General features: G+C 27.0%; 1 protein-coding gene across 3 annotated transcripts; it reads right to left on the bottom strand.

The window, feature by feature from the left end:
* Positions 1-3,226: 3,226 nt before the first annotated feature.
* On the bottom strand, positions 3,227-13,474 carry LOC136083602 (uncharacterized). Of its 3 annotated transcripts, XM_065803058.1 has the most exons (3): positions 13,337-13,474; positions 8,134-8,201; positions 3,227-6,616 (listed from the first exon to the last, which is right to left on the bottom strand). In XM_065803058.1, exon 3 carries the CDS (start codon positions 5,799-5,801, stop codon positions 4,032-4,034), a length of 1,770 nt encoding a protein of 589 aa, XP_065659130.1. In that variant the 5' UTR covers positions 5,802-6,616; positions 8,134-8,201; positions 13,337-13,474; the 3' UTR covers positions 3,227-4,031. The 3 variants fall into 3 exon arrangements, with proteins under 3 accessions (XP_065659130.1, XP_065659131.1, XP_065659133.1); XM_065803059.1 differs by lacking the exon at positions 13,337-13,474 and having other exon boundaries at positions 8,134-8,283; XM_065803061.1 differs by lacking the exons at positions 8,134-8,201; positions 13,337-13,474 and adding an exon at positions 7,520-7,966.
* Positions 13,475-13,690: the final 216 nt, after the last annotated feature.

Here is a 13,690-nt window from a genome sequence, read left to right as displayed (position 1 = left end):
TATGGAATAAATAACAAGGTAATAGAGTGGTCAAAAAGATTTATTAGATATATCCTGTGGTGTTCAGCAAGGCTTTATATATTAGGGCTACTTCTTTCATTGATTTATTTTAATGACTTAAATAAAGCCTCAAAATCACTTAGTATCATCTGACGACACTAATTTATTTCTTTTTAACAATGCTATTTGTAACCTTTTTTTTCTTTTTTAAAAGACGAGCTTTAAAAAATTTCTACCTGGTTCAAACGTAAAAAATTAACAAAATTGTAAAAAAATATATTATCTTCCATTAGCTTAAAAGAGCATTATCTATCAATATATGTCTCCAATTTTTAGTGACCAAATTGAGATTTAAAGACTGCGTTATAAAGTTTTCAGATTTTCCTTGATGAACACATTACATAAAACATCACCTGTACCACATTCTCCAATAAAATTTCATAAAAAACTAAAAATCATTTAAATGAAAAAAGATTGACTAAAACTAAAAAGAGATTGACTTAACTTTATTAATCGTTTATAGAGTTTTGGATATTAAAGAACTGCTTACGATTACTTTTGAACCTGCTTAGGTTACGCTTATTTTACGATAGCATTAAAATTTAAATCGTACATTTTACAATAGCATTAAAATCCAAAACCGAATCACTTTTGAAAACCATGCGACCATTGCAGTGCATTTCGAATAATGACTTTTTAGCAATCGACAGGCTTAATTAAGAGTTTTGATGAAACTCTGTTTTTCAAAAGTAGATAAAGCAGTATTTTTGTTAAAACTATATTAAACTCTATACTTACTTATATTTACATTATATTCATTATATATTATTATTTTATTAAACATCTTCTGTAAAAATTTTTACACGGTAAAAATACATAAAAAATAGTTTAAAATACCAAGAGAGAATAAAAAGATTATTTGGGAATGTTTTCTTCAAAAAAACATTTTTTTGAAAATTGTTCACTTAAACTTTGCATTCCAACATTGAACTGTCTGAACTTGAATTTGATAAGAATCTTCAGGAATTTTCTGAAATTAAAACTTTCACTTTCTTCTTAATCCGAAGTTTTTCATATTTAGTTAGTCTTTATGTCTCGATAGTCTTTGCAATAGAGACATTAAAAAACGACTTAACTGCATTTCTTCCAATTTTATTAAGTCTTTGCATTGTAAACTCTCTATTTTCACAGAGTTTAAGACCATGCTTTGGCCTGGAACTGCTAAAGATTTATAAATCCTAAATAAAAAAATAAATTGTATTTAATTAAATAATTGAAGATGGATGTGCAAATCGGATACCAGATTGAATCAGAGGTTGCACTATTGTTTGGAAATTTGATACCCTATTGTTAATATTTGATCTAGTTAGTGAGACAAAAATGAATTTTTCTGTAACCCAAAGTTATCATTTTTTTATCGCTTCAAGTAAATTTTGGGTGTATATGTTATACAAGTGGGGTGACAAAATCGATCCTTATCTTACATCTTACTTATAAATATGAGACAAGGATCGATTTGTTTGTAAAAATAATGAATTCAAACATTTTTTGTCAATTACTCTTAATTTGTTAAAATTTCTTAGTTTTCTCAAATTTTATTATTTGCTTAAAGAGCTTTATTCATTTATTAAATTGAACGGAAATTCAATTTATTAGATGAATAACTTTTTTGTTTTGTTTTGCCCATTACCAAAAAAAAAATTAGCAATAAATAAAAAATTAAATTAAATTAAATAATCTGTGAAAATACATTCAAACTTTGACGTATGCTCAGGTGCTTGTGGTATAACTAATTTATATATAAACTTAATAGAACATGTACAAGTTTTGAAGACAGAAAACACCCTTATTGTACTAGTTTCATCCACTTAAAAGCCATTATTTCAACCGCTTTGTCCCTACAAAACATTTCCATAAAACAACTGACGTTACTGAATCTCCCACAAACATTAAAATACAAGCAACACAATACCATGATATTTATAAATGACGATCCTGGTAAATGGAATATTGAAAAATCTTTGATTGCTTTTGTTATAAGGTTAGGTATCAAATCAAATAAGAATGTAGATTACAGTGCATCGAATATCGTTATTTTAACGAGCAGAATATTTTGAAAAAATTAATAAATGAAGAAACTCGTATCAAAGAATATTTAGCATATTCAGTGTCTGATAATGCTCGCTACTGCATTCCTTGTTACTAATTTAAAGAAAAGACTTCTGTTTCTAAATAGAGTGAAAAATATTTCACAAATATTATGATTTGACAAAAAATTTTCTACGCAACCGATTTTTTTGGTACCTTCTTTTCATTTGGCGCCCCTTGAAAATCTGCCGCCCGGGACAAATTGACTCATTCGCCACCACTACCCCCCCCCCCCATCTCGGCGGCACGGGGGAACAAGGTCAAGACAAGTTGACATCAAAATTGTTACTTTTTTAAAATATTTAATTACTTAAAAAAAAGAAAATTGGGCAACGTTTGCAGTTCTGTGTTACGTACTCGCTCAACTTTGCCGAATTTTAAAGAAACCCTATAGAAGTAATTATAAAAAAGTTCGTTTCACATTTTTTCGCATCATTAAATTCAGCGATCATTTACTTTTGGGATTTCACATTATTTTAAAACGAAAACAGCGTTAAATTAGATAAAAACTCATTGATTTTGATTAGGATCAAAAACTTAAGTTAATAATTTTTCAGATTCAAATTAGTAAAATAAAACATTAAAACTATTACTCTATAGGGATGATAACAATTCACTTTTTCTAAAACAAAATTCTAACATCATTTTACTTTTTGTATAAATTCTCATGTTTTTAATTCCTCAGGGACCCATTTTATTGTTTCAACTATAAATTAGACTTTAGACATTTAATTATGTATTATATATATATATATATATATATATATATATATATATATATATATATATATATATATATATATATATATATCGCCCGAATAAAATATAACTTTAACTTAAGATATACTTAAACCTCTTTGAGTTAATTAATTTTAAACCATAAAACAGTTTTCACTTTTTATTTATAATACATACAATCAATAGAATATAAACATATATGTATTATTAATAAGATGACAAATTTTCACTATTATATTTAAAAATGCGCAACTGAAATGCTAATATAAGTTAAAGAAATATATAAATCAATTGAAAAAATACTTTACGGCGCTCTCTTACTATTAAGGGAAGATTCGTCTTTTATTTTATCAACAGATTAATAAAACTTTCACATATAAAAGTAAAATAAAATTACATTTAACTAATTGTTAAACAACTTATTTTCTATTTTATTTTCCCATATCCTTTAAACAGTTTGCGATATTATGTTTTGTTCCTATTGTATCTGGATGGTTGATACCTAAAATTTCAGTTCGTATTTTCTCAACAGAATAATAAATTTCTAAAGCTTCGTTATATTTTCCCATATTCTTCAAACAGATTGCGATATTATGTTTTGTTCTTATTGTATCTGGATGGTTGATACCTAAAATTTCAGTTTGTATTTTCTCAACAGAATAATAAATTTCTAAAGCTTCGTTATATTTTCCCATATTCTTCAAACAGATTGCGATATTATGTTTTGTTCTTATTGTATCTGGATGGTTGATACCTAAAATTTCAGTTTGTATTTTCTCAACAGAATAATAAATTTCTAAAGCTTCGTTATATTTTCTCATATTCATCAAACAGATTGCGATATTATGTTTTGTTCTTATTGTATCTGGATGGTTGATACCTAAAATTTCAGTTTATATTTTCTCAACAGAATAATAAATTTCTAAAGCTTCGTTATATTTTCCCATATCCTTCAAACAGATTGCGATATTATGTTTTGTTCTTATTGTATCTGGATGGTTGATACCTAAAATTTCAGTTTGTATTTTCTCAACAGAATAATAAATTTCTAAAGCTTCGTTATATTTTCTCATATTCATCAAACAGATTGCGATATTATGTTTTGTTCTTATTGTATCTGGATGGTTGATACCTAAAATTTCAGTTTATATTTTCTCAACAGAATAATAAATTTCTAAAGCTTCGTTATATTTTCCCATATCCTTCAAACAGATTGCGATATTATGTTTTGTTCTTATTGTATCTGGATGGTTGATACCTAAAATTTCAGTTTGTATTTTCTCAACAGAATAATAAATTTCTAAAGCTTCGTTATATTTTCCCATATTCTTCAAACAGATTGCGATATTATGTTTTGTTCTTATTGTATCTGGATGGTTGATACCTAAAATTTCAGTTTGTATTTTCTCAACAGAATAATAAATTTCTAAAGCTTCGTTATATTTTCCCATATTGTACAAACAGATTGCGATATTATGTTTTGTTCTTATTGTATCTGGATGGTTGATACCTAAAATTTCAGTTTGTATTTTCTCAACAGAATAATAAATTTCTAAAGCTTCGTTATATTTTCCCATATCGTACAAACAGATTGCGATATTATGTTTTGTTCTTATTGTATCTGGATGGTTGATACCTAAAATTTCAGTTTGTATTTTCTCAACAGAATAATAAATTTCTAAAGCTTCGTTATATTTTCCCATATCCTTCAAACAGATTGCGATATTATGTATTGTTCTTATTGTATCTGGATGGTTGATACCTAAAATTTCAGTTCGTATTTTCTCAACAGAATAATAAATTTCTAAAGCTTCGTTATATTTTCCCATATCCTTCAAACAGATTGCGATATTATGTTTTGTTCTTATTGTATCTGGATGGTTGATACCTAAAATTTCAGTTCGTATTTTCTCAACAGAATAATAAATTTCTAAAGCTTCGTTATATTTTCCCATATTCTTCAAACAGATTGCGATATTATGTTTTGTACTTATTGTATCTGGATGGTTGATACCTAAAATTTCAGTTTGTATTTTCTCAACAGAATAATAAATTTCTAAACCTTCGTTATATTTTCCCATTTTCTTCAAACAGTTTGCAATATTATGTTTTGTTCTTATTGTATCTGGATGGTTGATACCTAAAATTTCAGTTTGTATTTTCTCAACAGAATAATAAATTTCTAAAGCTTCGTTATATTTTCCCATATTCTTCAAACAGATTGCGATATTATGTTTTGTACTTATTGTAACTGGATGATTGATACCTAAAATTTCAGTTTGTATTTTCTCAACAGAATAATAAATTTCTAAAGCTTCGTTATATTTTCCCATATCGTACAAACAGATTGCGATATTATGTTTTGTTCTTATTGTATCTGGATGGTTGATACCTAAAATTTCAGTTTGTATTTTATCGACAGAATAATAAATTTCTAAGGCTTCGTTATATTTTCCCATATCCTTCAAACAGTTTGCGATATTATGTTTTGTATCAAGCGTGAGTTTATTATTTTCACCATAAGTTTCTGTATTAAAACTTTGAATAGCTTTTAATATTTCGATTGCTTCATCAAATAAACCTTTACATACTAATAACTTGTAAATAGAAGTTGTCATATGATGGAAGGTTTTTGACATTCTTTTTTCGTTAATACGAAACATATAGAGAAAATGAAAAACAATATGATTTCCGAATTCTACGTGATGCTTTATTTGGTTCAACTCAAATTTAAAATAACTTTCTATTAGATCAAGATACGTATTTGTACTTGAATTAGTAATTTGAAAATGTTTACACGTCAACTGTGTCAGTTCGTGCATTAAATATTTGTTATCATCGAAACAATTTAGTAATGAATAACTTATTACTAACCCAATGATTTCATCTATTAAATGGTCTTCTTTTATTTCCATTTGATGTAAGATTTGGATTACAAATTCTTTACTTATATTTTGACCATCGCAATGAGATAAACAGTTAAGTAATTCTAATGGAATAAGTTTAGTTTTTTTTAATTTGTATAAAACTAAATTGATTGCTTTTATTGCAGACTTTGATTCATCTTCAGAAGGAAAGTTATCAGTGTCTAATATTTCTAATGGTTTCTGCCTATATCGATCTATATAATTTTCTATCGAGACTTTATGTATATTTATATATTTAATTGCCTGCGTTATAGCAAACGGATGATAACCAAGTTCTTTAATTAAGTTTTTTATGTTTTCATCCGTGTATTCTTTAATATTATTTTTCACATAAGCGAATGCATCTTCAAAAGAAAAAACATCAACAAACTATTTATTTACATTGTTCGACCACGTTCTCTATTGCGAGGTAATTAAAGTAAACGAGTTCGCTTTCATTGAAATGTACATTTTCAGACCTTTAACACTTTCATCGTCGACATTGTCAAAAATATACAAAGTTTTTCCATTTTTGTAATAATTGTGAATTTTTTCGACAATTACTTCTATATTAAAGTCGTTTTTTGAATCATGAATAGCCAATCCTAATATATGACAACAATTTCTTATTGAAGTTTGTAATTTTCCAAATGCTGCGTCTATCCAGACAATGTTTTTATAGAAGTCAGAATAAATTTCACAGTATTTTTTGGCAATTTTTGTCTTCCCAACACCTGACATTCCATATAGTACTAAAGCCGACTTTTTTGTGTCTTGTAAAAAAAAACGATGAATTTCGTGAAATAGTTTGTCGCGTTGAACACCTAATATTGAATGTATAATTACTATTATGTGTGATCATTTTATTATTTCAATATACGGTAATATTATTTATCTATTTAACGATTGAAGTTTTTAAAATGCAACGCGTTATTTTTAAAAAATCTAAAAACGAAAATTTTAAAAAATTATAAAACATATATTAGTTTAAAAAAAAGTAGTTTAAAACAAAGTTTGATGTAAAAATACTATAACAATTTTATAAAATTACAAAATATAAATCTATAAACCAAACTTAATATGAAGATCTTTGTAAAACATGATACTTTGTTAACTAATTATTGTTACTCTAGAGAATACATCTATAAAACTTAAAAACAAAAAAAGTTTTATCTAATTTGTTAATAAATTTTTTTTTTTTTTTTAACGGATTAAGTTTCTGCTTTATGATAAAAAAGATTTATGATAAAATATCCAACTTAATGCGTATTTAAAAACTTTGATTTCTTTATAAATCTATTTTTTTATATATGTATATTTTGAAAATGATACTTTATATTGATGCAACAGAGCTAATAAAAACAAGTCTAAAAAATTAGTTAATTTTATTTTAACTGTGTTGTGAATAGTAAACTTAATTTGAAAAACATTTTTCTTTCTTTTAAGCGACAAATGAAATTCCATTTCCTTAATTCCTGACATATTATAAGTACTATAACTTATTTTTATTCATATATTCCAACACTTTATTTTATTGTTAAAAGGATTTTATGAAAAGATTGTGGTGTGACCAGTCATCTGTATCTTCTTTGAGTCCCTGTCTGTTTTTATATGCTATCTTTATGTAACGCAAAGGTTTTCTTGTAAATTCTTTATTTTTTGCTATATTTATATATGCATAAGTGTTTCTTTATTCAAATCAATAACCAAAATTATTCAAAAAATACCGTGTTGCTTGGCATAGTGGATGTAGCTTTGTGTTCTGATAACTAAAAAGAAGATCCAACTTGATCTAATCAAATTTTTGTTTTAAAACACTGGCTAGCAATCTTTTAAGCGTAACAGCTGGTATTGCAAATCTTAATCCATGCACAAAAAAGTTATCAACAGTCATCATGTGACAAATGCTAAAAACCTGCTGATTGGGATATTTTATTGGAAATCTTTGAAGTGCAGGAACAAGAAACTTGAAAAACTTCTTCAATTAAGTTGTCTCAATAAAGACCACAATTAAGATCGTAGCCTTATTGCACAAAGAAGTGTTTTGTTCTGCGAAGTTTGATGAAAAAAAAGGTCAAAACTTTCACAGTTTAATGATAAAAACAGTTAAAAGTTTCCACATTGTTTAAAATCATCTTCTATTACCTGTTTGATTTACAAAACTGTAAAATTAATGATTTTTAGAATTCATTTTTTTTATATAAATACTAATTATAATTTTTTTAATGTTATTAAAATCTTTTAGTTTTCCTTAGCTAAATTTTTGCGATATACACTATATGTTAAAAAATTTAATCGTTGAAACTTAAAAAAAGTATCCGGGGTGTAAATGAAAAGTTACCTTTAAAAAAATCTAATTCATGACAACGTTCTTGATTTGATTCCATTTCGTTTTGAAATAAAGTAGTGCTAAAAATTAATACAAAGTACCTGTAAATTTTAAACGTATAAATTATTAACAATTGCTTTTACGAACATATTACTGCTGCTGTTACTACTTATGCAGTTATTACGCATCGTTAAGCTATGTAATAAATATAAAAAAAAGATTAACATTTTCTAGAAATAATGTTAAAAAAAGATTAACTTTTTTTTAGAAATATAAAAAAGATTATCTTGTTTACTTGATTAAAAAAACTTAAAATTTTAAAAAAAAAGTGGTGCTAAAAAATAATATAAAGTATTTTTTTAAAATATAAAGTAAATTTTAAACGTGTAAATTATTAACTACTACTACTATTACTACTACTCCTACTACTACTACTACTACTACTACTACTACTACTACTACTACTACTACTACTACTACTACTACTACTACTACTACTACTACTACTACTACTACTACTACTACTACTCCTACTACTACTACTACTCCTACTACTACTACTACTACTACTACTACTACTACTACTACTACTACTACTACTACTACTCCTACTACTCCTACTACTCCTACTACTACTACTACTACTACTACTACTACTACTACTACTACTTTTCACCGTTTGTGCACATTTTAGAAAAAGTACAAATACACTTATGGCACTTTTTGCCAGCTGTTTTTTTCACTTTAAATGTCAACACTTCACTTAAACACTTATGATTGTATGAAGATTTTCATACAATCATATCAGAGTCTAAAATACACTCACAATACGACTCATCAACCTTCATGTTTAGACCTTTTGTTATACTTCACCACGTTTCATCAAGTTAATTTTTTTAACTTTTATGGCTTCATCTATACCCTAAATACGCTTAGAAAAAAAGCTGCCAAAAAGTGCCTTAAATGTACTTTTATGGAATGTAAACGGTGAACTTGCGAAAAAAAAAAGTAAGGAATAACTTTGATGAAGCTTTTTTAAAGCGCTTCAGTTTCTTAAAAAAAAACTATTGAAATATTTCACTTTAAGGAAACATATATTTTTTTAATTTTATAAATATATTTTTGATGTTCATAAATATACTTCATAAATATATACATACTATATATACTTCATAAATATATACATACATAAATATACTACATAAATATATAATTTTGAAATACTTCTCCATCTTAAAACAATTTTTTTTACCATAATTTTAAAGAAACTTTTGTTGTTTCGGTAACTTAAATAAGACAATTTTGATCAACTTTTTTGATCAAATACTCCACTGTGCATTGCATGTAACATTCCACTGTGGATTGCATGTAAATAACTATGTAGCTTGAACTGCACGTAAGATAGCATTAGAAAAAGTATTTTAGCCATATTTAACTTTAATTAGGAAAAGCTCTTCCTGATGTAACAGCTCATTCTTCCTGATCTAACAGTTTTGCATGTGAATATTTATTATATTTTTCTTTATGCTTACATAGTTCACACCATGTAAGCATAAACAAAAAAAATTTACATGCGAAAACATTTGCTCTAATGTAATTTAAAGGAATTGTTTGTTGCCTCCAAAACCAAGGGTTTTCAAGGTTTTGCACTTTGCGACCAAAATGGTGTATTTCTGAGGGTGCTATAGGAACATTCCGTATGCGTCTGTGCTATTCATCAAAACTTAAAATTGCTTTTACATCCTCTTGGTGTGACATACAAATATTTGTTACCTTATATTGTATGTGACATGACTAATAAAGATTGTATGATGGAGAAATGTGAAAGATGCCTGGCAACTATGAATGAATCGGTTAAAAAACTTTATTTAATAAATGAGTTTGTAGATGACAATGAAGAAGAATTTGATCAGTGGACAACAACAGGTCAAACTTAACACATAATATAGAGCTTGTGTTTTATACATTGAATTAGTATGTAAAAAACTGACAAAACTTGCACCACACTCTTATTTAGATATGAGTCAAGCATCATATCTGAGATCACGAAAGGAAAATATGACGGAGGTGACAACATTATTTTTTGGTGGTTTTTTAGAAAACTATAAATCTGCAGTTTCGGACAAATCACAAAGCTTTCATTGGACAAATTTACAATGAACACTATCCTGTGATTATTTATTTAAAAAAAAGTGTTCTTAAGCACAAATCTTATTTTATTGTTTCAGATGATTTCATGCATGATGTGAAAATCGTGTATAAAATTATTAAGGTTGTCAGCAATGATTTAAAAAAAAATTTACCTCAAATAATAAATACTTCTCAGATGGGTGGGCAGGTCAATTTAAGGATCGCAAAAATAAATCTTTGTTTTCATCTTGAAAATTTTAATCATTTTTCTAAATCGAGCTTTTTTGCATCTAGTCACGGTAACAGTACAGTGGCTACTAGATCCAAGATCCTCATAAAATCTGTCATAAGGGCCCGAAAACACTAAAAATATTTCCATTAGTTATTACAAAAAGAAAAAAAACAAAGAAAAGATCCTAACATTTACAAAAGGGCCCCTAAATTTGAAAATTGGCCCCTAAATTGTCTAGGCCCGCTTATTAGAGTGTGTGGAGGAACCGAGCAGTCGCTCTTTACGGTTAGCAGCCTTGTGATAGGATTAGTGGTACAGCCAAGGTTTAGCAACTTTAGCAAACTTGCAAAGAGATGTGGGGAATCATACTTTATCTTCACAAGCATATTTTATCTCCACAGGTAAAAATATTGCAATGAAAGCATTAAAGGTATAGATTTCATTTATGTATCATCAGAAGATTTAACTTTGCTGAGAAACACTCTTAAGAAACAATTGGATACTGCAAATACAATATATGGAACAATCAGTTTGTACCACATGGCCATCAAAAGGTAAAAAAAATGCATTTAATATACCTTTTACTATCTTTCAAAAACGTGTAAAATTTTTTTAAATATTTTTTCTCGAACAGATTTTTTATTTGTGAGGAGTCATTGTAAAAAATATTTTTATTTTATTATTGGATCACAATTTCCTTTTAATGGTTTTAATAAAACATGTTTATAAAAATAAGTAAAACGAAAAAAGTGCATATGTTGCTATTTTGTTTAGAATGGCGCAAAGCTAGGCAGTGTTGATTTTGCTTTGGAAATATCCAGATGACAACCTTTAACTTAGTACCAGGTGATTAAGTCTGTGTGGAAACACAGACATGTGCAAAATTGTTAGATAGGAGTCATTGAAGACATTAATCTAGTCGAAAAAAATGTGCTTGTCAAACTCATAACTCCAAATGATCCTGCGCGACCTTTTATATGACCACCAGTGGATAGCCAATGCTGGATTCTAGATGCCCATATCATTTGCAAAGCTGAAGGACTAACTTTAAAAGCAAGACTTTGCACTATTTAGTAAAAGAGAACTTAAAAAAAAAAATTTTCCTTAGGAAACGGAGATTTTTATATTCAAACTAATTTCGAATTTGCTGAGTCTGATATGTCTTATCTATACTTTTTTTGACCCTTTTGTTTTTTGTATAATTTATAAATAATGTGAATGAAAAGTATATACAAACTCACTAAAATTGAGTATTTATTTTTGAAAAAGTTATTTTATATCTTTTAATTTTGTTGCAAATAACAAATGAAAATAAAAAAATATTAAGGTCACGAAACTGTTAATTTCTAATTTGATTGATTGGTAAAAAGTTAGGATAGATTGAGTGTCTGATTTTTAAAACATCACAAAACTTTGTGTTCATATCCAACCTCAATAACTCCTCAAGTAAATTTAAGGCAAAAAAAAAAAAAATTGGCATGTAAAGTTGATATACATCTTATTTTTAAGAAAATGAGAATATTTTCTGAGTGAAAGCATTGGTTTCTTTAGCATTTTTTTGATTGTCATTACTAAATGTATTTTATGAATCTTAAAACAAACTACATTGCATTGTTTCGAGAAATAGAAAACTAAAGTTTTTGGATTTAGCAGGTTAAAACTTTTTTGGTACCAAGTTTCAGCCTTGCAGCATGCTGAAACTTTATTTTTTCAGTAAGAATCAAATAAACTTCAAGTTTTTTAAATCCTGAATTTTATTAAAAGAGATTTACGGCCTTTAGTAAGAAATGTCTCTAAACATTTGTGTCAAATCGCGACGTTAGAATTATCTTGTTTTCTCTCCACTTTTTAAAAAATTGAGTTAATAATAGTGTTATGTACCTCAGAATGTTTTTCTATTGTATTGAAGCTTATGTTATGAGTAAAAAAGTTGCGGAGAAAACGTAAGTTAGAACTTCGCTTTAAATGCTGTTTCCTTAAGGTTTTATCTTTTAAATCTTTTTATCTCAAATCTTAAAAATATGAAGATAGAACAAAATAATTTTAACGTCGCTAAATTTCAGCGAATTTGGCTTTGTCGGGTGCAGACGGGGCCGCTAAGAGCCGTCACGCAGCTTTGGACTGCAACGTTGATTGGCGCTCTTATTAATCAAAATTTCCCTATATTATAGATAAAGGACCGTTTCGTTTTTTAGGTATCTTCTTTTTATATGGCGCCCCTATGGATATCTCTCGCCCGAGACAAACTATCCCTTAGCTCTTTTCCCCGTCTCTCGGTGGCCCTTGATGCAGATTGGTGTTTTTTTGTGTTTTTTGAAAATTATTTACTCATTAGTGTATTTTATAAATAATATACATGTGTTAATATCATATGTTTCAGATTATACTGTAATATTAGAGCTTTTTATATTACTGAAATAAATTGATGCAATAACCAGAATGTGGTGTTTTCAAAGCAACTAAACTATCTTTTAATTAAATAAAAAAAAGCTTTGCTCTCTTTAATAAAACAAGACATGCATTAATCTTACATTAAAGATATCTAAACAAGCCATTTAAATAAATTTTATTCGATTTTACGTTGAATATGTTTATCGCTACACGTCTTGATTAAACAAGATGATTTTTATTCTTTTAAAGTATTTATTCATATTCTTTATTGATATTTTTATTCATATAGAAACATATTCCGCTTTACCGAATTTAAGGAGATTGGTTTTTTATCCACATGAACAATAAAAAACAACCAGGCAAACAAAACTAAAAATAATATACGCATTAAATTTATAAAACAAAGTTTAATTATTCTAAAAATTGAAATTAAATTCAAAGTATTTAATATCTAAAAATTACCTATATTGAACCGAGGAGATGAGAGAGTTTTTCTTTTTTCATAAGGTGTAGAAAAAAAAACTTTCAAAACTTTTTTTCATCACTCGAAGTTATTTGCACCGTACGTCTTTAACTTAAATAAAAAGAAAGATATCAAGTATTTAGTACCCGCAAACAAAACTTTGTTTACTAAGTTGTTTATGTTTGATGGATATAACAAAATATGTTTGACTTTTTATTAAACAAAGGGTGAAAAGTTTATGATAAAAAACAAAACGAAATATGATATTTCAATTAAAAGCTTTAAATTTCACATTGCAAAATAATCAAGTGTAAATGATTTACTATGCCATAGTTTGTTTATGACTTTATGTA

This window comes from Hydra vulgaris, chromosome 08 (genome assembly GCF_038396675.1).
Source record: "Hydra vulgaris chromosome 08, alternate assembly HydraT2T_AEP".
NCBI classification, from domain to species: domain Eukaryota; kingdom Metazoa; phylum Cnidaria; class Hydrozoa; order Anthoathecata; family Hydridae; genus Hydra; species Hydra vulgaris.
This window is presented reverse-complemented; position numbering and strand designations above follow the sequence as displayed.